Below are 23,541 nucleotides of genomic sequence, written 5' to 3' on the forward strand. Positions count from 1 at the left end.
GAATAAGTGGTGCAATAATAAGATATATTATTCGAATTGCGTTTTATTGATAATTTATCATATAAATACAAAAAACGTTTTAGCCAAAGTATCAGCAGAACTCACACGGGTTTATCACAAGTCATGGGGAAACATGACCCCATGAAACAAAACACAAAAAGAAATTTTATTTTGGAAACATGTGAAAATAATTAAATATAAAGAAATCTTCAGACGTTTACTTCCAACTGCCAGCAATCATATCACCTAACCATTTTGTTAAAATAACCTAAAATAAAATAAAATGTAAATTAATAAAAATCTTTTAAATACATAATTAAAGCAGTGAAATACCTTGACAGTTATATTTCCCGTTATTTCATTCCTAAAATCGTACTAAGATAAGCGTGAACACTGTACTGAAAACGGAACAGAACGAAAATTTACAACAAATTGAAATTCCATTTTAGCATCTCTCACTTGTCGTTTCGTGTGTATTTTTGACAAGTTTAAGAGACCTTATCAACATAGGACGTCACCACATTACTACCAGAAAATGCGTTGTTAATGCAGCAGCAATATATTCACAATTTGACATCTAGTAGCAAATAACGAACCACCTAAGTTGGGAATCTACAACCTAATGGTAACTTACATAAATAAAAAAATTTGAACAGAATTATAAATTCAAGCAGAACGTCAAAGCTTCTTGTAATGTTTCAGTTAAAAACCCACCGGAACATGATTTAATACAAGAAAATGTACTAGTAACTAAATTTCCCACCTTGCGGACGGATGGCGTTCCAACCTGAGAAAAAAGGCAACTTCATTATTTAAATTAATCTACCAATTATTGGAAATGGAGGTTGATTGAATTGGAAAAACCGTAGCTTAAATATGAAAAGAAGAATCAAGATTTTACAATGAACAATAAACATAAAAAATGTGAACTGCTTTTATACTGTATATAGGATGATCCAACCTGTAGGATATAATAAAAATGACGTGCTGTCTAACGAAACTCTTGATGCAAAATGACCTGTCACAAAAGCTAAATTCTGAAAACATATTAACAGTATCTCAAATTATCACTGTTATTGATACAATCCTTTCAACAGTGCTAAAAAAACTGCAAGCAACAAAACCACTTCTTAAAAGAAAAAGATACAGGCCTTAAGCCAATAAAACTTTTACAACCCTGTTTGACCTTCCGACAAAAAAAAAAGAACAATGAGGGCAATAATTATAAATATATTCTTTCACCCATCACAATAAAACCTCATGGTCAAATTATACTTACACTCAAGGAAGTGAGAAACAATCATGACAAACACCACTGGATAAATAAGACTGCTTCACAAAAAAGCTTTCAGTGGAATATTTTTTCAAACTTCCCATAAACCTATGTCTTAATAATTAATTGTAGATCATGTAACACATAAAACTGGTGGTATGATTGAGGATTTAACATAGAAAAAATTATATCAATCCATAAAATCAACAAACCAAACCCTTTACTATAAGATATCCATCACAACCTGGAACCACATAGAAAGAAACACTAGCCAGTGACATTTTATTCTGTTGAACCAAGTTCTCCCATCATACTGTGAAAAAAGATCAAAATTGTTAAAGGCAATTACCAAGACATTTTTCGCAATACCATTTACTCAACTTACATTACAATTGAATCTCAACTATAATATGATCTCAAACACAAAACGTACTAAACATAACTCACATTAGGAACAAAGATAATAATCAAATGAAGAATTGAGCAAGCGTAGTATTATTGATTAAAAGTGACAAGTCCCAGAAATATCTGAAAATTGGAATGCGTATAACCCCAAAAATTAATTAACAAGCATCAGGAAAACAATAAGAACTATACTCAAAACGCATTCACCCAACAAAATCAACAAAAGAATTACTTATTTGGTACCGGTGAGGTTCTAGGTGCAAAAGGATAAAGCATCACGGTGGTACTCTTTATATAGGCTCTCTAGATCTCGACGACAGTGTCATCGTGTGGTAGAAAAATACAGTTTGTTTTTCGCCACCTGTCGGGCATTTAAAGGCAGATTAGGTAAGGTCTTCTACCAAATGAAATCATCATTTGAATTCAGGATGCGGTAAGGTATAGGATGTGTATGTTTGTTTGGTCTATTTTATTTTAAAATCCGTTTGGTGTTTTACAACACGGTACGAATTTAGTATAAAGTGGTACGTTGTGTGTATTTAGACATGAATACACAATGTCGGTTGAAATCTTATCGATAAGTTATTTAACCAGCTTGTGTTTGTTAAAATGACCAGGTTTTTCCAGTAATGTGGTTTCTCATGTTATTTAAATTTCTAAGCTTTACAGTTATAATTGCTCTTTTCTGTGTAAAACAGTGTGGTGTTGTAGCAATTAAAGGAGATGTAGACTATTGCTTGAGTGAATGTATTCCATCTTATGCAAGTATAATGGTTATAAGCTCATTGTTTTAATATTAAACATCTATTTTCTTTGTTGATAGTCATTCTTCAATGCAGGGGTTTGTGAGTTATTTCCTGTTTCTTTTCAGGTTTTTGATTTAGTGTGTGTTATAAAATGCACCTTGTTTTCTTTATGTAAAAGTATCTTATGTTAATGGTTTCCATGAAGAGTTTTGGGTACTTAAATTAATAAATTAATTTAACTGTTACATCATAGAAAATAGTAATCTAAAGTTTAGGTAGTCCTGCATCAGAAAAGGTTTGACCAATTGGAAAGATTGCTAACCAGTTTGTAAACATGTTAGCTGTATGCAGTCTTGCTCAGGTATGGATATGGTGTGGTGGATATGGTATTCTTAATTTTTTGAAGTTGTTGTAACCTGTCTGATATTTAAATTGGGTTTTGTAGGGTTATGGTATGGCTGGCTAACCAGTAAGTGGTTTGGATTGCCCATCTCCAAGCTGTTTTTGCTGTTACATTAAGGTATCATATTTCTTGAAATAATGAATATGAGATTTTTCTCAAGATAGTGTTAAGTTTAATCATCTTCCTTTTGATCTTTTTCATAATATTAATGTTTAATAATTCCTTTCAGGTTGGCAGAAGGAGTTTTTGAGCAAAACAATTTTTTTTTTCAGTCTGTGGTGACAGTGAAGGTAAGATTGTGAGGAGTATTGTATTAATGAATGGGGTTGTTGGTGAACAAATTTTCTATTTTTCTTCACAGGGTTTGGTCAGACATTGACCATTGTTTCGATGATTGTATTAGGATTTGTTTCTGTAGGTTGAAAAGGTACAATGTTATGTGCATCTTGCATTTATTTTACATAATATATGTTCTTGATGTTCTTGATGTTCTTGATGGTTGATATGATTTATGTAGGTAAGTTTTTTTTAATGGTCGGATGGTGGCTAGGATTTTTCGTTTCCTGTAACTTTGCTCTTTTTACCGTTACGTAACAGTATTTTTCTTGAACGTGTAGAAACATTTTCTGATGTTTCTGATGTGTTAAGCTGCAATTCTTTTCTTTGATCTTAAAGTTGGAATATCTAATGGAAAATTTGGAATCCTGCTGTTTTATTCTGTGGATCGGATTTGCACTTCGCTGCAATAGGTAACTTCCTTTAAACTATATTTTTTCGTTTATGATTGGGTAAGACAACTGATTGTCAATATTGTTTCTTTCTCGGTTTGGAACGTTCTATGTCCTCAGGTTAAAATTTTGATTATTCTAATACTATACAATACCTTAACAACCATTTGATACTTTTATTTCCAGCTTAGGTGGTTCGTTATCTGCCAGTAGATGTCCAATTGTGAATATATTGCTGCTGCAGTAACGACGCATTTTCTGGTAGTAATGTGGTAGCGACCTATGTTGATGAGGTCTCTTAAACTTGTCAAAAATACACACGAAACGACAAGTGGGAGATGCTAAGATTGAATTTCAATTTGTTGTAAATTTTCGTTCTGTTCCGTTTTCAGTACAGTGTTCACGCTTATCTTAGTACGATTTTAGGAATGAAATAACGGGAAATAAAACTGTCAAGGTATTTCACTGCTTATGTATTATGTATTTAAAAAATGTGTACTAATTTATATTTAATTTTTTTTAGGTTATTTTAACAAAACGGTTTGGTGATATGATTGCTGGCAGTTGGAAGAAAACGTCTGAAAATTTCTCTAGACTTAATTATTCTCACATGTTTTCAAAATAGAATTTCTATTTGGGCTTTGTTTCATGGGGTCATGTTTCCCCATGACTTGTGATAAACTCGTGTGAATTCTGCTGATACTTTGGCTATAACGTTTTTTGTATTTATGTGATAAATTATCAATAAAACGCATTTTGAATAATATATCTTATTATTACACCACTTATTCGATAAAATTCTGGTAGATAATTTCTCGTGAAATTCTTCCAGATAAATTATATTGATAAAATTTTTTAAAATTTTTTTTTTCTGGAAATTTTTTTTCTGCAAAATTTTTTTCCTGGGATTTTTTAAAATTTTTTTTTTCGGGAAATTTTTTTTCTGGTAAAATTTTTTCCTGGTAAAATTTTTTTTTTTTGAAATTTTTTTGCTGGAAAATTCTATTTTTCGCCAAAATTGTTCATATTTTCACAAAATGACAATAAAATCATATATAATAAGATGTCTGCCATGACGGAATCGAACCTTAGACCTTTGACTTGCCATGCCGCCGCTCTACCACTGAGCTACAATTGTTATATTTATATCCTTTGGATTTTCTTCAATATCACAATATCTATGTGGACACTTAAAATCTTTTTGAAATGTCGTTCTTGGGATACAGGGGCTAATCATGGTCCAACTGACAGGCGATGGCCAGGGAACTTGACAGTGTATCTCTCGGATGCCTGCCTACGTACCCTACTTCAAGTGGCCGCGTTGTGGTCTACGGAACCCGCCTCAGCTACCCTGGGTATTCGATGGTGTATCGCTTGAATCCCTGCCAGGTACCCCACTCCAAGTGGCTGTGTGGTGGTCTGGGAAACCAAGCCCAGCTGCCCTGACGGAGTTCACCCGAACCGTGAATCAAATCCTTACCAGAAACCCCTCTCCATGTGGTTACAAGATGGTCTTAGAAACCATGGTTAGCTACGCTAGCGAAGTTCACCCCAGGATATCTACCGGGTATTAGTGAAAGTAACATTATATTTATTTGATTTGCAATTAAATCACAGTGATAACATGTATTATTTGACTCTTCTGGGAATCGAACCCTTTATTCTCAGCGTACCATGTAAACAATCAACCGTTTAGCCATAATTCATACAACTCCAAGCCCCTACACATGCAGAATTTAAAATTAAAATAAATCTGCTCTGTAAGTTCAATATCTCCAAATCAACAAAGGTTAGAGAGATGCAGAGTATGAACACTAAGAAAAAATAAGTTTTGCAAAACATTTGTTTAAGAAACATTTTTATTGACAATTCTCCACACAATACAATAATTTACAACTTTTGACGTACAAAACAATTCCTTCAAAAGTGAACCCTGCTAACGTAAAACCACCTGCTACGGATTCTACCGCCACCTCATATGTACCGAGAGGCTATGTGTTTGTACCCTATTCGTTTTCCCTCCTTTTAATCTAAACAATGGCGTGAAACAGCCAAGGCGCCATTGCCTAGGCGAAAATTGCAATGCACTAGACAAAATGACCCTTTTCAGGGCCACCAAAATCTAGTGAAAAGCCAACGCTAAAACCAATATTTCTCTGCTAACCATAATATTGTTTATTTACAGTCTAGATCTAGAATATCCAAGTGATTTTTGTTAACGACTGTCGAACAAAGTTTCAGTTCACATTTGTTGAAATATCCAGAAAGAGAACATTTGTATGGTTGTTGTAACAACGGTAACAATCACATTCTATTACTGTGGACCTTTTCATCGTCCTCTATAAATCTAAGTGAATGTGTATCCATCACGATATCTACGACGAATGCAAGCGAGTAGTCGTTAACAGTTCACAGTGCGAAAGTGTTCCTTGATTCAAGTTTTCACAATTGGGCTACTGATAGGCATTAAGACATCAAATATATTCAGAAATAAGACTTACTATTTCGTTGTTTAACGTTCACACGCTGCAATCAGCTCATCATTAAAGACGATATCATTGGTTTTTCACAAACGTTCCACATTTTATTATCGTACAATTTTATAGAATCACTTCTATGCAAGGACTCGCATTAATCTAAGGCCTACCTAAAATCGAGCACAACCACAATTTTGTCTTCTCATTACAGACGCTAGAAATCTAAACTTAGCATGCAGAGTTGCCAATATATACCTTTACGAATAAACCAATGAACGGTTTATTTACAATTACAACCCTCAAAACAACTAGTAGACTTTAAAAGGTTGCATACATACATACATCATATTTAAAAAAAAACCTTTTCCTTAAATAATAAAACACAGCTGTAAGAAACCTATTTTATAATTGAATCATTTGTGAACTTTATCTTGTTTCTGACCATTGTGCCTAACTGTGATACCACCTTGCATCTTCCAGATTTATAAAAACATAGCCAACACATAAACGTATTTACGAATGGACAATAAAGAATTAAAGTACGTACAGTCTGTTTTTTGGTGATACAAAATGTAATTTCTTAAAAGAATCTCTGAAACTAACACATTACTAATCACGATATACTTTACCACGTTCCCCAATTGGCGATGATAGACGATCAGAAAGTACTGGCTACTTTCATGTGCAATTCCTGCCAACCTTCACCTGGCTATCACTAACATGCTGCATACCACGTCCCAAACACAACTGTTTCGGTCAGTTGCAATTTTCCAACACACGGCATTCGTCCATTGCGAACGCCATCTACAATCGCCAATAACAACTGCGATTTGGTCCCGACACCCTTTGTGGTTTCTTCGACATTCGCTAGATGGCAGGACAATTCGAATCAAAACAAATCATTTGTAATAACACTCGCGTAAAAAGTGTGTATAAAGTTGCACACGGTTGCTAATTGATTGACTTGCTTCTGCCCCCACGAATTTATTTATTCACGTATTCCTTTTTTGAATTTTTTTTTAGAGGACGTCACATGCCACAAGGCCTGCATTATTGAATGGATTCCTTTCCATGTGTATGTGTGCAACCTTTCAAGTCACCATCCTGTCAACTTGGACCCGCATCGAACGAGAATTATGACAGGCTGGGTAGAAGGGAGAGACGGAGCCACAATCAAAATCTGAAGCCAAGAGACCCCACCCGCTATTGGGGAAAAACTGTTCGTCATGTTCTTTTCTCACGACCGTTAAACAACAAACAAATACTCAAATCTATAAACAAGCTATACAGTTATAATATAAGCACCGATGAGCTGGATGCAGTCATCGACCTGTAATACGATCGGGAAATCAGAAAGAAAAAGAAAAAAACGGGCCTCGCTCCAGGCGGCGGATAAACGAAGATGTCAACCGTTAAACGTTACCGACCCATACTACTTAGCAAGCACAGTATATATTTATATATATATCTATATATTTATATGTATATATAAATGTACTGCCAATGTGCCAGCGGACAGCAGAAAAGAAACGATAACAACAGCAAAAACAAAACAAAACAATAACAAATAATTTAAGAAAATGAATCAAGCGAGGTGCTGCGCACTCCCGCTGTTCCCGAAACTAAAGAGAGAAAAAACAAAAACAAAACAAAAACGAAGCCATAAATTGCTTGCGGTCACAATTCATAAAAAATGTTACATTTAACTACCGAAAACGACCAAACAGATCAGCAATAATTTACTAGGTTTAGTGATGGAGAACTAATCCGTTGGTTGTATAACGGTCTACTGAATAACTGAATGAAATGGAGTTTCACTAGATGACGATGGGTATCTTTCTCAAATTGCTGAACTAAATGGTAAACCAGAGAACAGGGCGGACCATAAAAAGTATGTCAAATGGCATTGCGTTGAATTCGGTTTTGTTTTAGTTTTGCCACCGCTATCTCATGGGAGCTCAAGGTATTTTGTGTTGGCCATTCCTACTCTCACCACCCATAGATGTCGCGTTTGCCTGGTTCGCAATAGCTTTATTATTTTAAAAATTAGCTGTGCAGCGTTAATACCCTGCAAAAAGCGACGGATAAGAACATAACGTAGGTGTTGTAATTTTGGTTGTGAGATTAGAACTAAGGATCGTCCCCGGTTTGCTGTAATCGGGGTCCCTGCCCTGCCCCGGAAAAAGCCAATCGGGACGATCGAGGGATAACTTCGTGAACCGGGCAGCGCGGGTTGAGAATCGGCGATAGGTCCAGAAACCTTTTTGAATATGGCGGCTTTAATGTCCCAAGATAAATAAATAAAAAAAAAAAACAAACTTGGACGTTGCAAATTTTCAGACTCGCTACAAGCAGGAAATAATGAGACAAAATTTGTTCGAGCTGAATAATTATACAACTTTAAAATGGCTCACCGTAGTCTTTTTACGTTTTCCGAATAAGTGCAGCATTGAAAATACACTTTTTTGCTTGCCTTACTTAGTAGAAATCCATCGCTGCCCAAAAGAAAAAGCCATATTTTCCTTTCCAATCGCATGTTATTGGTGCTTCTTCTATGTTACGAATCTAGATTACGTGGACGGAATAAAAAGAATGCAACAAAATGAAACAAACATTAATTGTTTATGGCTCACGAGATCGTTCTGAAAATGGGGCTAATCAATATGCTGATGTTGTGCTTCTGCTTCTCTCCACGTATTGCGGATATTCTCCATTAAGGTCCAAAACAAATTAGACCTAGTGAACCAATAAACCAACGATAGGAAAAGCACAACCCAGGCAAGGATGAGCCATTGGTCCGTCTGTTCTATTACACTGGTAGGCAAAGGACCTTGATAATCAGCGGTGGTGCGATTTAAAACGCCTATTGGCTGTATACCTGAAATTTACATGTAAAAATTATGATGTATTTTGTTTCTATTACGCTTTTTTTAGCGTGTTACTTTGTTTACAAAAAGGAAATTAAAATGGCTTACCTGTATAGCGTGTAATAAAACTGGCAAACAAATCTACCTTGTATTCCGTTTCGTTATACCTTGCAGCGGCCTTACCATTGTGATACAAGAATAAACTTGGAATTGCCATTACTCCTTGCATTGTGGTTAAGCTATATAGATACAAATATGAGATAAGATGTTTTTCTCCAAAAATATTTCTTAAGGATAAAGAATGCATCACAGTTTGAGACCAACCTGTTATGGGAATAGGCATCAATAGCATAAAAAGACATCATTGGAAATCCTCTTGGTAGGGCATTTAAGTGCGGGGCAGCCTGTACACTGAAAGGGCACCATGAAGTGAAAAACACAACAACATGGCATGCTGCTGGTTGGGTTCGAGATGTAACATTTTGATTTTGTTTTAGAACAGATAACAGTGTAGTACCATTGACTATCTAATCAAATAACTAAGAAAATTTATGTTCAATTGTATAATGCTTTAAAAATGGTAACCTGAAATGTTGGATTATTTTCCTGTGTTTCATCTAGAAGACAGGTAAATTTTTTTATTTGAGTGGCATTAGATATCATTGTATCATTGGTAACAGAGTCATTTCCAGTCGATGAACCATCAACAGGGTTGTTAAGAAGTGGCGATTTTATTAAGTTATCATCTGAAGTTTCCTCCGTTGGCTGTGAAACATTGTCATGGGAACTGGAGGATTCCAAACTATTTTGAACTTGTTCAGATAACGACCCGGCAACTAATAGCTCTACGGGGTTAGCAATAAAATAATAGTGATTAATTTTCTTGTGAATAAAGTAACCTTACCTAGTGCGAAATGGCAAACTAGTAAAACCTTGAATGAAATCATTCTAGTAAGATTGGCTTTAGCTACACAAGCAGACGAAAGCGATATCGTTTAGCAGAAGGATTTAGAAAACGTACAGCCGTTTTTGTTTTGTTTTGATTGTTATCATTCTTGAAATCCCTCCCCCTGGCTTTATGCGAGTTTTCTTCAAAGCTTCCTCTTTTTGATTGACAACATAATAATTCTGGCCTCCAAAGAGTTCACAGCTTGCGATGGCAGAACTTCGTGGAATATTGCTTATGAGGGCACTTTTGTTCGCTTCAGTTTTTTGCCTTCTTACGCAATCAGTACGATCCGATACCCCAGCAAACTGCACCTTTGAAGACATTGTGGGAACCTGGGTGTTGTACGAAACGCCAAGGAACGGAGACCATACATTAGACTGTTTAAATAACAGTAAGTATTGAAATTACTTCAATATAAAAGTATGCCTTACCCATCTTCGATGAGTGATTCGTCATCCCTCAAATTTGACCTTGGCTGTAAAATTATTGCATTTTACTGAAAATTGTCCTGATGCAAATACATTGCCATGCATTATTCTTTCACTGTATCTTATAGTTGTAAACTATTATGTGTTTCAATTTTAAAGAAATTGTACAGTAAATTGTTTTTTTTTTTAGAGGAAAATGCTGTCAATAAGGTGCAGTTACAACTACTCAAGCCAAATGTAGCTGTTGACCAATATGGGAACAGAGGTCATTGGACCTTAATCTATAATCAGGGATTTGAAATAACAGTTAATCAGCGTATTTACTTTGCATTCTCAAGTTTTGCACAGGTAAAACATATTTTATGTTATAAAAAGTATTGCTGTTTAATTTTTTTTGTCTCTCCCAGAATGGTTCTGAAGTGTTAAGCTTTTGTGACAAAACCTTGGCTGGATGGTCACATGATACCATGACTCACAATTGGGCCTGCTTTCAAGGCAAGCATATGGCACAAAGGGCACCAAAAATTCATTCCCAAAGCTTGGGCAAAAATCTGGTATGCCCATTGTATATTTTATGATAAGAGCTCTGTGCTAATGTAACAAATTACTTTGTTTTTTAGAATGGAATTTATGTAAGCAACACTGAGGTGATCAACAGCATCAACAAGAAACAGAATTCTTGGACAGCTAAGGCGTATTCGTGGATGGAGGGCGTAAGTTGACCCCCGTACAAATTGGACAAAATGATAAGATAAATGGCACAATTTATTTTTGCAGATGAGTCATGAAAACTTGCTGAAAATGCGCGGTGGAATCAAGTCCAAAATTCATTCCCGCCCACTAGTTGCACCCGTTTCTCCATTTGTGCGCCGCCAAGCGGAATTTCTTCCAGACGAATGGGACTGGCGTAATGTCAGTGGAGTAAACTACGTCCCTGCTGTCAAGTAAGAGCGATCGTATTATAAACTGGGACTTTTACAGGCGGTGTGTTGATGTGAAAAATTGTTATAACCAACCTAGGAATCAAGGAAGCTGTGGAAGTTGTTATGCTTTCTCTTCTCTGGGTATGCTTGAGTCACGTCTACGAGTTGCCACTAAGAATCAGCTCCAGGTGAACTTCTCTCCGCAAGACATTGTCAGCTGCTCGGCTTACAGTCAGGGTTGCGAGGGTGGCTTTCCTTATTTGGTTGCTGGAAAATACGCCCAAGATCATGGCGTTGTAGCTGAGGAATGCTATCCCTACACCGGTCGCGATTCTACATGCAGTGCCGCTAAGAAATGTGGACGCACGTACGTTGCTAAATATCGTTACGTTGGTGGCTATTATGGCGCTTGCAACGAAGAGCTGATGAAATTATCGCTCGTTGAATCGGGTCCATTGTCAGTTTCCTTCGAGGTTTATCCCGATTTTATGCATTATGCTGGCGGTGTTTATCATCGCACGGATGAGCTCTTGAATCAAGTCAACAAATACGACCCGTTTGAGGTAATAGAACTTCTTCTATAAATTTTAGACTATATAATAATTACCTATTGCGTATCTCTAATCCGTGCAGCTAACTAATCACGCCGTTCTTCTGGTCGGATACGGCACCGATGCAGAAACCAAAGAAGACTACTGGATTGTCAAAAACAGCTGGGGTACGAGATGGGGCGAGAATGGATTTTTCCGCATTCGTCGTGGTACGTTTTTCAACTAGACATTTTTGCATAATACGTTGATAGAATTTCACATAAATCTGTTGGTTCCTAGGAGGCGACGAATGTGGTATCGAATCTATCGCCGTAGAAGTTACTCCTATTCCATAGGGAAAAAACGGAAGTGTGCCTTTACACTCAATACATTCATTTAACCTTCATTTGTTTTTCAAACCAAACAATTTTTTTTTGTACCGAATGAAGCGAAGGTGCTCAGTGGAATAAACAATACTTTCTTCCATGCATGTAAAGTGCTATCTGATATTTGGTTAAGAATGCTTGTAATAACGAGAAAGGAGCTAGTGTGAAATTGATAGGGGGAAAGGTGGGTATAGAAAGGAAAATGAAAAGTGGTATGAAAGAGAGGGAAAAATACATACAATTGTATTACGTACGAAATGATAGAACAGACGTGCGTGTGTGTATAGATAACATGTGCACCACGATATGTGTCACCAGGCAAAGGGCGAAATGGGCCGACGAATCTCCTATCACCTCGTTGCAACAGTCTACTGAAACGCTCAGGTAACAATCAATCAACGACACCGGTTGAGCCAAGTCATTTCAGACGCGTTGCGAATTCTCGGCACGAAAGCGAATTAAATTCTTTTACCTGAAGTAAAATTCGGCTAAAGGATCCACTACTGTTAGAGGTACGTAAATTAGTTTATTGTTTTACAATCAATGGATGTTTGAGTCAAACTACTTTTTGGTCAAAGGGGAAGAGCATTGCGTATTTAATTCTTTAACTTACTGTGTGCGTTAATCGAACGGAACACGGATTAGTGGCGAAAATGGCGCAATGGTGGAGCATCACTTTAGCCTTGATGATGCTGCAGGCTCCGTTACGTAGCACGGCGGACTGGATCTTAGTTGTGACGCACTCCAATGATTTGTGGTATCAATTAGACGAGATTCAAGGTGACAATAGTCCGTGTTACGTTGATTTGCCACCGCTTACGACACAACCGATAACGCCATCAACTACTGTAGCTCCAACAACGACACCTAGACAACGCTCATCCCAAGCACTTCAGCAACAGCAACAACACCAATACCAACACCAACACCAATACCAACACCAATACCAACACCAGCACCAACAACACCACCAACACCAACAACACCAACACCAACAACACCAACAACACCAACAACAACAACACCAACATCAACAACAACACCACCACCAACAACAACACCAACAACAACACCACCAACAACAACAATACTATTGACAGAAAATCCATCCAATGACACAATCTATGAATCTGTATCGGAACAGAAAATCAATCGACAACACCGCCATTCAAAGATCCGTCAAAAAAAGATCAATTTTACGTATGTTAATTGCTCTTACCATTATTCGATTTGTTCGTCACAACAGTTCATTGCGTCTATAGTCCCGCTAATCCTTGATCAAAGTACATGTACCTTGTTATGCGTCCATTTCACTTGTCGTAGTCTGTTGCTAGCTTTCAACGTGTCTTTCACAGGAACAGCTTCGACGTCAAGTCCAACGATATCGGCTCTCACAAATAACCGAAAACTCCGTCAAGCAAACTTGGCAGTTGGCCCGACCAATCCGTTCTGGAACACAATTGAACAGACAGTTAGCCCTGAAATCCCGTATTTTGCCGATTCATTCAATTTAACAACTACAGAATTCCCAAAAACATTGACCTCGACCGTCCCAAATCTTACGGACAAAGCCAACTCCACTTCTCCAAATGAAAACGAAACATTAACAACTAGCACTGTTAGCCCTACCACCTTAAAGCCAAGTGAGTAAAAGAAAGGGTGCAGGTAGGAAGAATTGCATGCTTAACGTCTTGTGGTGTCATGGCTTTTTCGTCCACAACTGTTTACTGCTTTAATTCGGTTATGTGCTCGACTGTCTGTTAAGGGAACAGACGGCCAGTCAATGCAATTTTCAATATTCAAAGAGTTTTTGATACACAGACAATTCGAAAGAGTTCGAAATATGCTACGGTGGAGTGTCTCGTCACCTAACCAAGGCATCAGAGCTGAAGAAAGATAGCGAATCGAAAGGCAAAGTTTTCTTACATTTGAACGCCGGTGGAATGTTGGGAGGTTACGTTTGGTATCAAATCCTGGGGGCCGGCCCGGCAGTCGAATCCATCAAGATGCTCGGCTACAACGCAATGGTATTGTTGCATGCACTTGTTATCTTTTGCATTTTCAAATAGCAGAGTTATCTTTGACAGAGCTGTGCCGATTTATCAGTATCTTTCGTAACAGCTCTCCATCTGTTTGTTTAAACTAAAAAACAATCAACAAAGATATTTAGTCTCGACCTAAAGCCCTCTTTCCAGCTTAATGGTCAATTGCAACATGTTTCACCGTTGAGTTTAAATCTTTTTTCATTTTAAAATCAAACAAAGGCTTTGGGCTACCGAGATTTCGAAGAAGGTGTTCCTGCAACCGTGGAATACTTGAAGGCGCTTAAAAATGCTAACGTTACGGTACTGTGCGCCAATATGGACGTTAGCAATGAGCCGACGATGAGAGATCTTTTCAAGAAATCAATGGTTATAAACATTTCCGGCAGGAAAATCGGTATCATCGGTTACATTGGACAGGATGCGGACGTAAGTTGGGCTTTTCTTGTTTCTTCTTTCTAAGAAAAAATAATAATTAATGGCAATCAACCAACTGGATCTGACATATTTCTATTTGTAGTACTTAGCTGATACCGGGAAGATCATCTTTACAGATCCAAAGGTGGCCATTGAGAATGAAGTCACAGCATTACTTTCACAAGGTGCTTATTTCATCATCGCACTGGGCAGTGCTGGGTTTGAAGGTGTCCAGGAATGGATGAGCAAACTCTACAATGTCGACTTGTTCGTCAACGGTGGCAGCAATAGTTTCCTCTACAACGGTACACACAACTATCCTTTACTTCTTTTCTTGAATCCCAACATTTCAATCAGTAATAACTTGAAATGTTACGACTTTGCAGGTGCTAATGTCGGTCCATTAAACGAGAAGATTGTGGGACCTTACCCCTACGTGGATTACAGCCAAAATATGAAGCGACTTTTCGTTCAAACATCTCGGTATGGAAAATACTTGGGGAAAATAGAAATGAATATTAACGACGAAGGAAGAATTATGGAATATTCGACCACAAATCCAATCCTTTTGGACCCGAGTGTGGCGCAAAGTGCGATCGAATAATTTTCCATTCATACTTCCATTGAAACTGACCATTTCGAAAATCGCATAGATCCCGAACTGCAAGGAAAAGTCGATCAATGGGAACGCCAAGTGTTGACCCAATCGAACGAAACGATCGGTTACACCAAAATTCCAATTATTAGCGATCGCAAAATTTGCTGGTACGAGGAATGTACGGGTGCAGCCCTGATGGCCGATGCGGCTCGGTGGTTCTTGGAAAAGATGACAACTAGTAACAATGACTGGTCCAATACAGTGGCAGCAACTGTCTGGCACGGAGGAGCCCTAGCCGACACCGATCTCGACCTAGGAGCAGGTAAACAGCCTCCCGAAATGTGTGGGTACAAATGATAATGACAACCATCGTTTTTTAAGGTCCCATCACTTACGGCGACATTTTGGCCATGTTCCCTTACGCCAATGTTGTCGTAAGAGCTTGGATGTACGGTCTTCAAATCAAAAACTTGTTTGAGGAATCCGTCAGGTACTACAACGATACCACGTCTCCCAATCGTGGTGAATTTCTTCACGTCTCAGGTACGATCTCGAATTGTTCGTAAAAAATGGACGTAAAAACAGAGGGCACTATAAGGCGGGTTTTTAATTGTCAGGTTTGCGAGTCGAATATGATTTGTCGAAGCCAGGCGGTTCGCGCGTGGCAAACATCTATATCCGTAACACATTCAGCATCTACGGAGGGATGGACCCACTTCGACTCGATGTCTTGTATCAAATTGGCATGCCTTCGTTCATTGCCAACGGAGGCAGCCATTTCGAATTCATGCAAACCGTCCCGAAAAACAGCACTGGTTAGTTGTCACGCTTTTTTAGAATTATTACCTATTTAAAAAGAGGAGGCACTAAGATTTCAATTGTAACATAAGGTGTCCGCGACGAAACCGTTCTCAAGGAATACATTAAACGTTTCACACCTTTGACGTACGGGAATGAAGGGAGGGTCAAATTCATTAAGATTCTTGATCCGTCAACGGATTGCCCGAGCAGTAACGTGACGGGCACCGTATTTCGTAAGTTGCAAACGCCCACTACTATCAGAATAACAGAAATTACAGTAATCTACTCTTACCCTATAGTGACCATCTTTTTGACGCTGCTCTTCACTGGTTTGGCCTTTGCTGCTTACAAATACTTATGGCCCGCGATGCGAGATCGAAGAGGTTCCCTTTTATCGTTGGTCCGGTAGGCTGTGTGAGGGTGATGGGCGCACCAGCAATTCACTAATAAAACGGTCGTGGGACTTTCATTTTCTCTTTTTCTTAACATTTCCAAAACAATCCCTGATCATGCACTTTTCTATTCCTCGATTGCCGCTTCGTGAAACACAATGCACGCCAACAGCCTAAACAATGCCGCAGAAAAAAATTGAATACTGGCGTTTCTTTTTCACCATTGCTGTATTTTTGTTCCTATTTTTTTTTTATAGGATGAGTTCAATACCCACGTAGATGTTCAAGAGCCATAGAATTCAATTCTTGTTACCCTTCACGAGTAAGGTCCGCTGTGGTCAACCCAATTTATGTTGTTAGTCTTTTATTTTCTTCCTTTTTTTTTTTTATTCATTGATGTTTTTGGGGTTTTCGTCTAATGGAGACTGCCCACATCCTTGAAAAAGAACTCAACCTGTTTGAAGTTAAAATAGCAGACATTTTTTTAAACATCATACACTGCGATGAAAGTAATTATTATGATTGTCATTTTTACCTCTCGAGCTCCATCGTCAGGAAGATCGGTACAATGAATGGCGTTATGAATCGTGTCATAGCCAAAACGGGCACGCAACGACGAAGGTTGTAATTTTCCTGCAGTATTCTAAAGAGAGAGATTAAGTGATAAACTTGTAACTTTGAAATTCACTTGTTCTAAACATACGGGATCAAATGAACCGACAAACTCTCGAAATGCATTCACGTCGGCATCGATACTCAATGCCACAGATGGCCCTGAACTGTAATGTTTGATTTGCGCCTAAATGCATTTAAAAAATAAAATAAAAGGTAAGATTACGAAAGAATAGGAAAATTTTCATTAAATTCATAAATGGGGAAATACCGGATAATCATCCCAAACTCCTTTGTAAGCCAGAAAGAACTGATCAGCATCAGTCAGTGTCATTCTCTGTAGCTTGACACTAGATATCTTGAATTTATTTTCTTGAATGGCAGTAATGAGAGCTCCTAGTTTTCCTATAAGTCAATGATAAACAAACCCATTCGATTGGCGTTATGTTAAGCACATCAAGATACTGATACCTTCTTGAAGAACGTGGGGCTTTACAAGGCACAAAGTTTTTATAGTATATGAAGACTCGTAGTGGCTACTCAGATTGTTGAATATCAAATTTAGTTCCTGGAAAAATATTAAGTGTGGGTACTAAGAGTAAGCTGGTTGAGAATGCGCAACTTACCCTGGCAGCAGCTTCCGGAGAATCTGAACCATGAGCCGCATTGTATGTGGTATCTGTTCCAAACAAGCCTCGTACTGTATTAGGGGCATCACTGCGGGCCACGACAGGATCAGTAGGTCCCAAATTTATTCGCCAATATCTTACGGCTGATGGTGCTAAAAGCTCCATTGCGAGCACAGGGCCAGAGGAAATGTAATTGACAAGTTTTCTGATGTGATAAACAAAATGAAAAGCTAGTTGTGTAAGTAGACTGAATCTAAAAGAAAATGAATTTCATTTGTACTCGTAAAATGGACGGCCAAGGTGTTCCTTGTAGAATTCTGCTGCCCTTGTGGCACTGATTTTTGTCAGCATCATTCTGTTGAACTTGAATCCCTTTCCTTCAATAAATGATAAAATTTTCCCCATCTTTGGGATGACTTCTGGTTTCAACATGGCATAAGTCCTAGAAAACAGTAATGGAAGTAACCAATTGAACAACTATTTAACATTAAATTACTGTTTTCTACATTATATTACAGACAACTTCAGTCAACATACCTTTCAGATTTCCTCGTCAATTCATTTCGAGTTACTTCATCAAGGTATTCAATAAGTTTCAATTCCCTTCCAAACACTGAAACTTTGTTTCCAATGTACAAATCTATTTCTGAAACTGTTTCGCAGAATGATCTCTTCAAGAAGGTTTTCTTCTGTTTGCTGTCATACTTTTAATTTAAAACAAATTATTGTTTAAATTGATTTTGATCAGTAGTTGATTTTAATTACCATTTCAACAGTTCTGTCGGAAGGATAGTAAAACAGGATGAATGGGCGAACAAGTGATGAGATTTCATCATACCATTCCACACTGATGGCAAACTTCTCTTCTTCCATTGTGTTCTAAAATATAAAACAAAAAACCTGAGTAAATTGTAGACACTAAACAATCCCACATAGTTCATGGGAAATGGGGAAAAGTCCGTACACGTTCGACGAAGTATAGGCCAGCAACGAAGACAACAAAGCCAAACAAACTGGTTCGGGAAGGGTAAAACATCAATATTAACAAGAAGCCTAAAACACCGCTAAAGGTCAAACATATAAAACCATATATTGCTGACTTAAGGATTCATTCGAATTCCTTTGGCTCCTTGTCCAAATTGTCCGCTGACGTTCAATTTGCATACAGCAACGCTGCCTAACTTCAATAGCAATGGAACGCATTTTGCACGGCATTTTCACCAGGTGGCGGCTCCAGTCTACCATAGCAACCCTTTTTTCTGTTTTTTTTAATTCTCCTGCAAGTTTTACTCGACTATTAGATAACAAAGGGAGAAAAATGTACATAGACACGATACGTTTCCGGACATCAATTCAACATGCTATCAAATCGTTAGAGTTCCACGTTCTTTTGTCAACTCAACGGTAGCTGCTTAGCACCAAGAAAAACGCATGGTACCATTGCACTGAAAACAATTCTTTGTTTCTGGCAGCCCGCTCCCACTTCTTCTCAGAATGAAGTGTTAAAGCTAACAGAACTGGCAATATTTTAAATGTAAAGAGAGCTTATCCATCAACCTAAATCATGCTGTCATTTATTCTTCAAAGAGCAGCAGTAGAATTAGAGCAAAAACATTTAAAATGATCAGGTGACATCTAAATCCCATGGAGAGTAAGATCGTGACGTGCAGTCCATTAAGATCACGAAAGCGTTTTTCTTTCTCCAGCTGTTTTGTTTGTCTTTTTTTTTATTATTATTATTTTCCTTGGAAAGAGTAAAACACGTACATGGTAGACTTTTGCTGGGTGGTCGTGAGGGAGTTGCGTGCCACCGAACCAAACGTCCGATTGAATTACAACACTATTGCAACGTCAACATTCTGAGCCAGCACAGTAAGATCCGGTTCCTTCATCCTTGTTTTTATTTCCTATTGTGTCGTGTTCTATTATTTTCTCCCAAGCGTGCATTGATTGATGGTGAATCATATACAGCTCGTGTTTTAAAAAAAACCATCAAAGACGAGACTTAAGTTGAACCACAACATCCAACTCAAATCAGAATCAGAGAAGTTTCTTTCAGTTATGTTTCTCAATTTCTGTTTACTTTTACTTCTTTTCATTACAGATTAAACATTGAATACTATCGCCATTGACGAAAAAGGTCCTACATTAATGCAGTCGTGATGGGAAATCACAAAAGGCACGCGGTCCACGTCGACCGGATCGATCCTTTTGATCCATCCACCGTTACGTTCAAAGCTTTCTCTTCAACATCTCCATCCATTTTTTTTCTTTCCCCTGCCTCTACTCATCCGTAACTCTTTTACTTCCTCGACGATAGTCCCAACGGGAGTATTGATCATCTTTTTTTTTCATTCGACTCGTTTTCAGACCAAACTCAATTCATCGTTAGGTGATCGCAGATCCTGATTGAGACGGAGAGTGGGAGGGGAATATCTTTTGGCCTTGACGACGGCACGGCGAGATGCAACGAATGAAACGATGATGGTGAAAAGACGTGAATAGAATTTTGCCTGGATCAAACGCGTTCGTTTCTAGTCAACAGTCGCCCTAACGATCGACCGATTTCTTCTGATGACTTTGAAAATAAATGATTGTGGAGTAAATGCGTTTTTTTTGTGTGACAAAGTCGACAAAATTTGAAAGAGCAGGAGATTGATTTTGTTATGAAAATGATGATTGCCCCCTTTTATTTTCAGAAATAATATTGTACGATGTCTTAACGAGTGCGGCTCATTAATTTTCCTAATTTATTTTCCTGTTTCTTCCCGTTTTTTGTTTGTTTTAGATCTTACCCTTGTTTCCTGTTTCACGCCTAATCCGGCCGGCTCCCTATAATCTACGTTCCGGCACCCAATTAAATGGCCGTAGGCTTCACACAACGAAACACCAGGATTAAATACAAACGAAAAATTAAGATGAAAATGCTGTGATGGTCGTTAAGGACGTCCAGGGAATCTTTCAATTTAATTCTTTTTCTTCGTCTTCATCTTCTTTCATTTGTTTTAGGAGCATGCAAAGTGAAGCCCTATCTGTGGGACGATCCAATCAGAGGGGAATTTCAACAGACATGGATCTCGCGATCGGTTCCATAATTCCACGATGGGGCAAAGCGAGGGCCGTTGTGATTGGTCTGGTTGTTCATCTCGCAGGATCTTTGCGGACACGTCATAAAACGATGGTCCCTCCCTTCCTTCCTCGGAATGGGCCGATCAAGGGAAGTGGATGTATCGATTCTTAGGAAAGAGGAAAATAGAGAACCGAATAATTCAGACGTTCGACTCCTCTCCATCACGTGATTTCTTTCTTTTCCACTGGCCTTATTTCCCGTATACAATTTTTGTGTTGTCTGTTTTGCTCAGTGTGAGATGGGGATGAAAAGAGGCAGTCCTAATGCGATCCATCTTCGACCTGATGGACTGTCACGAATATTAGACGCTTGTTCTTCTTCTTCCTTTAGCTTCACAGCCAATCAATAAAACCTTTCGGGAATTCTCTGCCGCCTTCACCGACAAAGGTCTACTCAGCCGCAAACGCCTTCCTTCGGGGCACGCATTTCCGGCCGGCCGATGACGGAAGCGTGTCCTTTCCTGTAATTAAAAACAAAAGAATCAATTCAAAAAAACAAATGAATGATTTCTCCTTCTTTTCAGGCCACTGGAACGCAAGAAAAGAAAGCGCCAAAGACGAAAGCGTCTTGTTATTGCAAATATATTTCTTTAACAGGCTACAGTGAGTATGCACGGTAGTGTCAATGGATAAAGGTACCAAATGAATAGGTCAATTCATAAGAGATAGAAGAAAAAAAGGAGAGGAAAGACTGGGAGGACAAAATAACGAGAGCATAGGTATATATATTTATGTATAATCAGGAAAATGGTGGTTTAAAGCAATCATTTTTGTCATGGTTTCGATTCATCCAATTTGCGGAGCTGCAACAAAAACGCAAGAGAGAAATCGATTCACAAAAAAACGAAACTTGCAGCGCAATTTTTGGATCATACAACACATGTTGTCTTCCTTGTTATGGTTTCTCCATCGTTGGGGAGAGACAGAGTCACCTGCAGGGCAGATCAAGAATGAACAAATCCAGACACAACAAGGGTTGAATTGTTTTACAAATGTTAACAGGAAACGAGTGAAACAGGCAGACGAGGAAGATTTTTGTTTTTTTTTTTTTGTTCTTTTGTTTTGTTTTTTTTTAAGAGGAGAGAGTGCGGGTATCATAGCATCAAGGAGCAATACACGCAAGGTAAAGTTAAAAGACACACGGGAACATCTTTATAACAAGGAAGAGAGGGGGGGGGGCACTTTTGCATAGATTTGTCCATATGATAGACAAATGCTTTTCGTCATATTCTCCGCGTATTTTTCAAAATATCAAATCTCTCTTAAACTTGATCATAGTTTCATTTCAAGGACTTTCAACATATTTTTCTTTTGTTTTCCTTGTTATTTTATCTCCGTCTAACAACGACAACACAAATGTCTCAATTTGAATCGACTGGATTCATCGCAAGTCTAAAATACAAAACAAAAAAAAACAACCTACGGTCGATCAGGTGGACAAGGAAGGGAATCCCAATTAAGAAACATGACAAAAAATAAGAGCCATCATTGAAATGAGGGATGCCAACTCACGCGCACGCGCATACACACTCACACACTTATTGTTGCAGTAACCGTGTGATGAGACAAAAGGAAGAGAAAGGGTAGGGGGGTCATGAATCTTCGTCACAACTGACAATTGAAAATGCACATTTCCGAATGGGTATCGTTTTTCTTAATGAAAAGAACGAGGCAGCCGAGACTCGTCGACATGTTTTCGCAAAACCAAAAAATTTCAAGACAAAAGGAAATGAGAAACAAAAGAAACACGACCGCCAACGCCTAGCATTCATCCACTTCTGATGCAGCAGGTTCAAAATAAAACAAAGAAAAAAATGATGGGAATGGAGGATGGAAATTAGAAAAAAAAAAAAATGTGCCACGTTGCCCGTGAATAATTTGAACGAATTAAAGATCATGGAAGGTCTCCATCAACCGTATTCAACATTGTCTTCAAAGTGGTTCGTTTTGTTCTTTTTTGTTTTGTTTTCCCTTTCTGTTTGATATGACGTTGAGCGGGGACTGAAGTTCAAAATGACGAGAACAAAAATTCAAAACGGTGCGTAGGTTTTCAGATTTTAAAAAATAAAATGAAGGAAATCTCAAAAAAAAAAAAAAAAAAACACCTCAAGAGACGATGGTAAGAGTGACAGTGCCCTTGGCGTTCTTGAGCAGAGCAACGGCCTCTTGGTGGGTCTTGCCGTCGAGCAGCGTCGAATCAACGGCGTGGATCTGATCGCCCGGCCTCAGGTTCGACTGGGCCGCTGCTCCGCGTTCGAACACCGTTTTGACGAAGATGGGCAGATCGCCCTGAGGATTGCCCAGTCCTCCGACGATGCTGAATCCCAGTCCGTCGGCTCCGCGTTCCAGGACGATGCGCGTGAAGGTGGGCGGTGCCGTCGATGAGGTTGGCGTCATCGCCGTCGAAACGGCTGCCGCTAGGGGAGCGACGGGCGAGTCCATTTGCAGCAACGGGACGGGCAACGCGGGCACGGCAGGTAAGGGCGGCGGTGGAGGGGTAGTAGGCGTCGGTATCAATGGCGGGTCGTTGGCCGACGAGCCATTCGAATGGTTCAACATGAAGGGAAGACTGTCTTCACGGATAGGTGGCGCTGGCGGCAGCAGGTGAGAGGGGGCGGGACTTCTGTAGGGTAAACAAAAACGCAAAAAAAAACAAAAAAAAAAACAAAAGAAGAAAGACAATTAGAAGGAACGTTAGTCGCGTTGGCAATTAGCGAAAGGGCAAACAGACGGCACAAACGACTAAACAAAAGCTCTTTCTATCGTATCAATACGCTAACAAGCGACATAATACATCGTCATTCGA

At 38.6% G+C, this 23,541-nt stretch overlaps 5 protein-coding genes and 4 long non-coding RNA genes across 23 annotated transcripts in view; 4 read left to right on the plus strand and 5 right to left on the minus strand.

The window, feature by feature from the left end:
• Positions 1 to 27: 27 nt before the first annotated feature.
• On the minus strand, positions 28 to 1,095 carry LOC116921784. Its single transcript, XR_004393585.2, has 2 exons — positions 334 to 1,095; positions 28 to 268 (listed from the first exon to the last, which is right to left on the minus strand). It is a non-coding gene; the product is annotated as an uncharacterized LOC116921784 (long non-coding RNA).
• Positions 1,096 to 1,210: 115 nt separating this feature from the next.
• Positions 1,211 to 2,117, minus strand: LOC123471304. Its single transcript, XR_006645767.1, has 2 exons — positions 1,659 to 2,117; positions 1,211 to 1,586 (listed from the first exon to the last, which is right to left on the minus strand). It is a non-coding gene; the product is annotated as an uncharacterized LOC123471304 (long non-coding RNA).
• Positions 2,118 to 2,642: 525 nt separating this feature from the next.
• On the plus strand, positions 2,643 to 4,321 carry LOC116921787. 2 transcript variants are annotated; one of them, XR_006645765.1, is made up of 6 exons: positions 2,643 to 2,785; positions 2,870 to 2,944; positions 3,057 to 3,117; positions 3,189 to 3,576; positions 3,742 to 4,012; positions 4,079 to 4,321. It is a non-coding gene; the product is annotated as an uncharacterized LOC116921787 (long non-coding RNA). The 2 variants fall into 2 exon arrangements; XR_006645766.1 differs by having other exon boundaries at positions 3,747 to 4,012.
• Positions 4,322 to 7,485: 3,164 nt separating this feature from the next.
• LOC116921759 (thioredoxin domain-containing protein 15) lies at positions 7,486 to 9,946 on the minus strand. 4 transcript variants are annotated; one of them, XR_006645769.1, is made up of 7 exons: positions 9,804 to 9,946; positions 9,485 to 9,744; positions 9,224 to 9,426; positions 9,008 to 9,138; positions 8,666 to 8,910; positions 8,447 to 8,597; positions 7,486 to 7,654 (listed from the first exon to the last, which is right to left on the minus strand). XR_006645769.1 is itself a non-coding variant. In XM_032928112.2 (6 exons), exons 1-5 carry the CDS (start codon positions 9,844 to 9,846, stop codon positions 8,687 to 8,689), a joined length of 861 nt encoding a protein of 286 aa, XP_032784003.2. In that variant the 5' UTR covers positions 9,847 to 9,946; the 3' UTR covers positions 7,486 to 8,597; positions 8,666 to 8,686. The 4 variants fall into 4 exon arrangements, 1 of the variants encoding a protein (XP_032784003.2); XR_004393564.2 differs by having other exon boundaries at positions 7,486 to 8,309; XR_006645768.1 differs by having other exon boundaries at positions 7,486 to 8,377.
• A 109-nt stretch (positions 9,947 to 10,055) lies between these two features.
• Positions 10,056 to 12,219, plus strand: LOC116921754 (dipeptidyl peptidase 1). Its single transcript, XM_032928103.2, has 8 exons — positions 10,056 to 10,239; positions 10,467 to 10,624; positions 10,684 to 10,830; positions 10,897 to 10,989; positions 11,054 to 11,220; positions 11,297 to 11,762; positions 11,833 to 11,959; positions 12,030 to 12,219. The coding sequence occupies exons 1-8, from the start codon at positions 10,056 to 10,058 to the stop codon at positions 12,083 to 12,085; spliced, it is 1,398 nt and encodes a 465-aa protein (XP_032783994.1). The 3' UTR covers positions 12,086 to 12,219.
• Positions 12,220 to 12,768: 549 nt separating this feature from the next.
• LOC116921741 (5'-nucleotidase) lies at positions 12,769 to 16,878 on the plus strand. Its single transcript, XM_045172645.1, has 13 exons — positions 12,769 to 13,070; positions 13,260 to 13,315; positions 13,471 to 13,758; positions 13,937 to 14,142; positions 14,380 to 14,586; positions 14,678 to 14,879; positions 14,961 to 15,164; positions 15,228 to 15,494; positions 15,554 to 15,715; positions 15,790 to 15,987; positions 16,063 to 16,206; positions 16,273 to 16,378; positions 16,623 to 16,878. The coding sequence occupies exons 1-13, from the start codon at positions 12,769 to 12,771 to the stop codon at positions 16,642 to 16,644; spliced, it is 2,364 nt and encodes a 787-aa protein (XP_045028580.1). The 3' UTR covers positions 16,645 to 16,878.
• Positions 16,579 to 18,809, minus strand: LOC116921756 (nucleoside diphosphate kinase 7). 4 transcript variants are annotated; one of them, XM_032928108.2, is made up of 11 exons: positions 18,707 to 18,809; positions 18,571 to 18,619; positions 18,372 to 18,485; positions 18,144 to 18,310; positions 17,887 to 18,048; positions 17,604 to 17,811; positions 17,449 to 17,545; positions 17,249 to 17,382; positions 17,069 to 17,164; positions 16,901 to 17,008; positions 16,579 to 16,819 (listed from the first exon to the last, which is right to left on the minus strand). In XM_032928108.2, the coding sequence occupies exons 3-11, from the start codon at positions 18,477 to 18,479 to the stop codon at positions 16,781 to 16,783; spliced, it is 1,119 nt and encodes a 372-aa protein (XP_032783999.2). In that variant the 5' UTR covers positions 18,480 to 18,485; positions 18,571 to 18,619; positions 18,707 to 18,809; the 3' UTR covers positions 16,579 to 16,780. The 4 variants fall into 4 exon arrangements, with proteins under 4 accessions (XP_032783999.2, XP_032783998.2, XP_032784000.2 ...); XM_032928107.2 differs by having other exon boundaries at positions 18,693 to 18,799; XM_032928109.2 differs by lacking the exon at positions 18,571 to 18,619 and having other exon boundaries at positions 18,707 to 18,804.
• Positions 18,810 to 18,841: 32 nt separating this feature from the next.
• LOC116921783 lies at positions 18,842 to 22,204 on the plus strand. 5 transcript variants are annotated; one of them, XR_006645771.1, is made up of 5 exons: positions 18,844 to 19,257; positions 19,360 to 19,478; positions 19,547 to 19,899; positions 19,977 to 21,198; positions 21,260 to 22,204. It is a non-coding gene; the product is annotated as an uncharacterized LOC116921783 (long non-coding RNA). The 5 variants fall into 5 exon arrangements; XR_004393583.2 differs by having other exon boundaries at positions 18,844 to 19,234; XR_006645770.1 differs by having other exon boundaries at positions 18,845 to 19,478; positions 19,977 to 20,901; positions 20,969 to 21,198.
• LOC116921730 (multiple PDZ domain protein) overlaps positions 21,302 to 23,541 on the minus strand; it is a 30,297-nt gene continuing 28,057 nt past the window's right edge. For 3 of the 4 annotated variants that reach the window (XM_045172522.1, XM_045172521.1, XM_032928071.2), the window contains one exon: positions 21,302 to 23,358. In XM_045172522.1, the coding sequence (XP_045028457.1) occupies positions 22,842 to 23,358 (517 nt within the window). In that variant the 3' untranslated portion in view covers positions 21,302 to 22,841. The remainder of the gene's footprint in view (positions 23,359 to 23,541) is intronic. The other variant, XM_045172523.1, reaches the window with a different exon arrangement.

This window comes from Daphnia magna, linkage group LG4 (genome assembly GCF_020631705.1).
Source record: "Daphnia magna isolate NIES linkage group LG4, ASM2063170v1.1, whole genome shotgun sequence".
In the NCBI taxonomy this organism is placed as follows: domain Eukaryota; kingdom Metazoa; phylum Arthropoda; class Branchiopoda; order Diplostraca; family Daphniidae; genus Daphnia; species Daphnia magna.

Excerpts from the sequence above, each read along its gene's own strand:
- LOC116921759 (XM_032928112.2), bottom strand. The coding sequence starts at position 9,846 with ATGATTTCATTCAAGGTTTTACTAGTTTGCCATTTCGCACTAG. Across the intron at positions 9,745-9,803 it reads AGTTTGCCATTTCGCACTAG|AGCTATTAGTTGCCGGGTCG; the intron begins GTAAGGTTACTT and ends CTAACCCCGTAG. Across the intron at positions 9,139-9,223 it reads GATGCCTATTCCCATAACAG|CTTAACCACAATGCAAGGAG; the intron begins GTTGGTCTCAAA and ends GTATCTATATAG.
- LOC116921754 (XM_032928103.2), top strand. The coding sequence starts at position 10,056 with ATGGCAGAACTTCGTGGAATATTGCTTATGAGGGCACTTTTGTTCGCT. Across the intron at positions 10,240-10,466 it reads ATTAGACTGTTTAAATAACA|AGGAAAATGCTGTCAATAAG; the intron begins GTAAGTATTGAA and ends TTTTTTTTTTAG. Across the intron at positions 11,763-11,832 it reads ACAAATACGACCCGTTTGAG|CTAACTAATCACGCCGTTCT; the intron begins GTAATAGAACTT and ends TAATCCGTGCAG.
- LOC116921741 (XM_045172645.1), top strand. The coding sequence starts at position 12,769 with ATGGCGCAATGGTGGAGCATCACTTTAGCCTTGATGATGCTGCAGGCT. Across the intron at positions 13,071-13,259 it reads CAACACCAATACCAACACCA|AAAATCAATCGACAACACCG; the intron begins GCACCAACAACA and ends GTATCGGAACAG. Across the intron at positions 16,379-16,622 it reads TCCCTTTTATCGTTGGTCCG|GATGAGTTCAATACCCACGT; the intron begins GTAGGCTGTGTG and ends TTTTTTTTATAG.
- LOC116921756 (XM_032928106.2), bottom strand. The coding sequence starts at position 18,642 with ATGTTTTACCCTTCCCGAACCAGTTTGTTTGGCTTTGTTGTCTTCGTT. Across the intron at positions 17,812-17,886 it reads CTTGGCCGTCCATTTTACGA|AAAACTTGTCAATTACATTT; the intron begins GTACAAATGAAA and ends TTATCACATCAG. Across the intron at positions 16,820-16,900 it reads CTGACGATGGAGCTCGAGAG|GTTGAGTTCTTTTTCAAGGA; the intron begins GTAAAAATGACA and ends AACTTCAAACAG.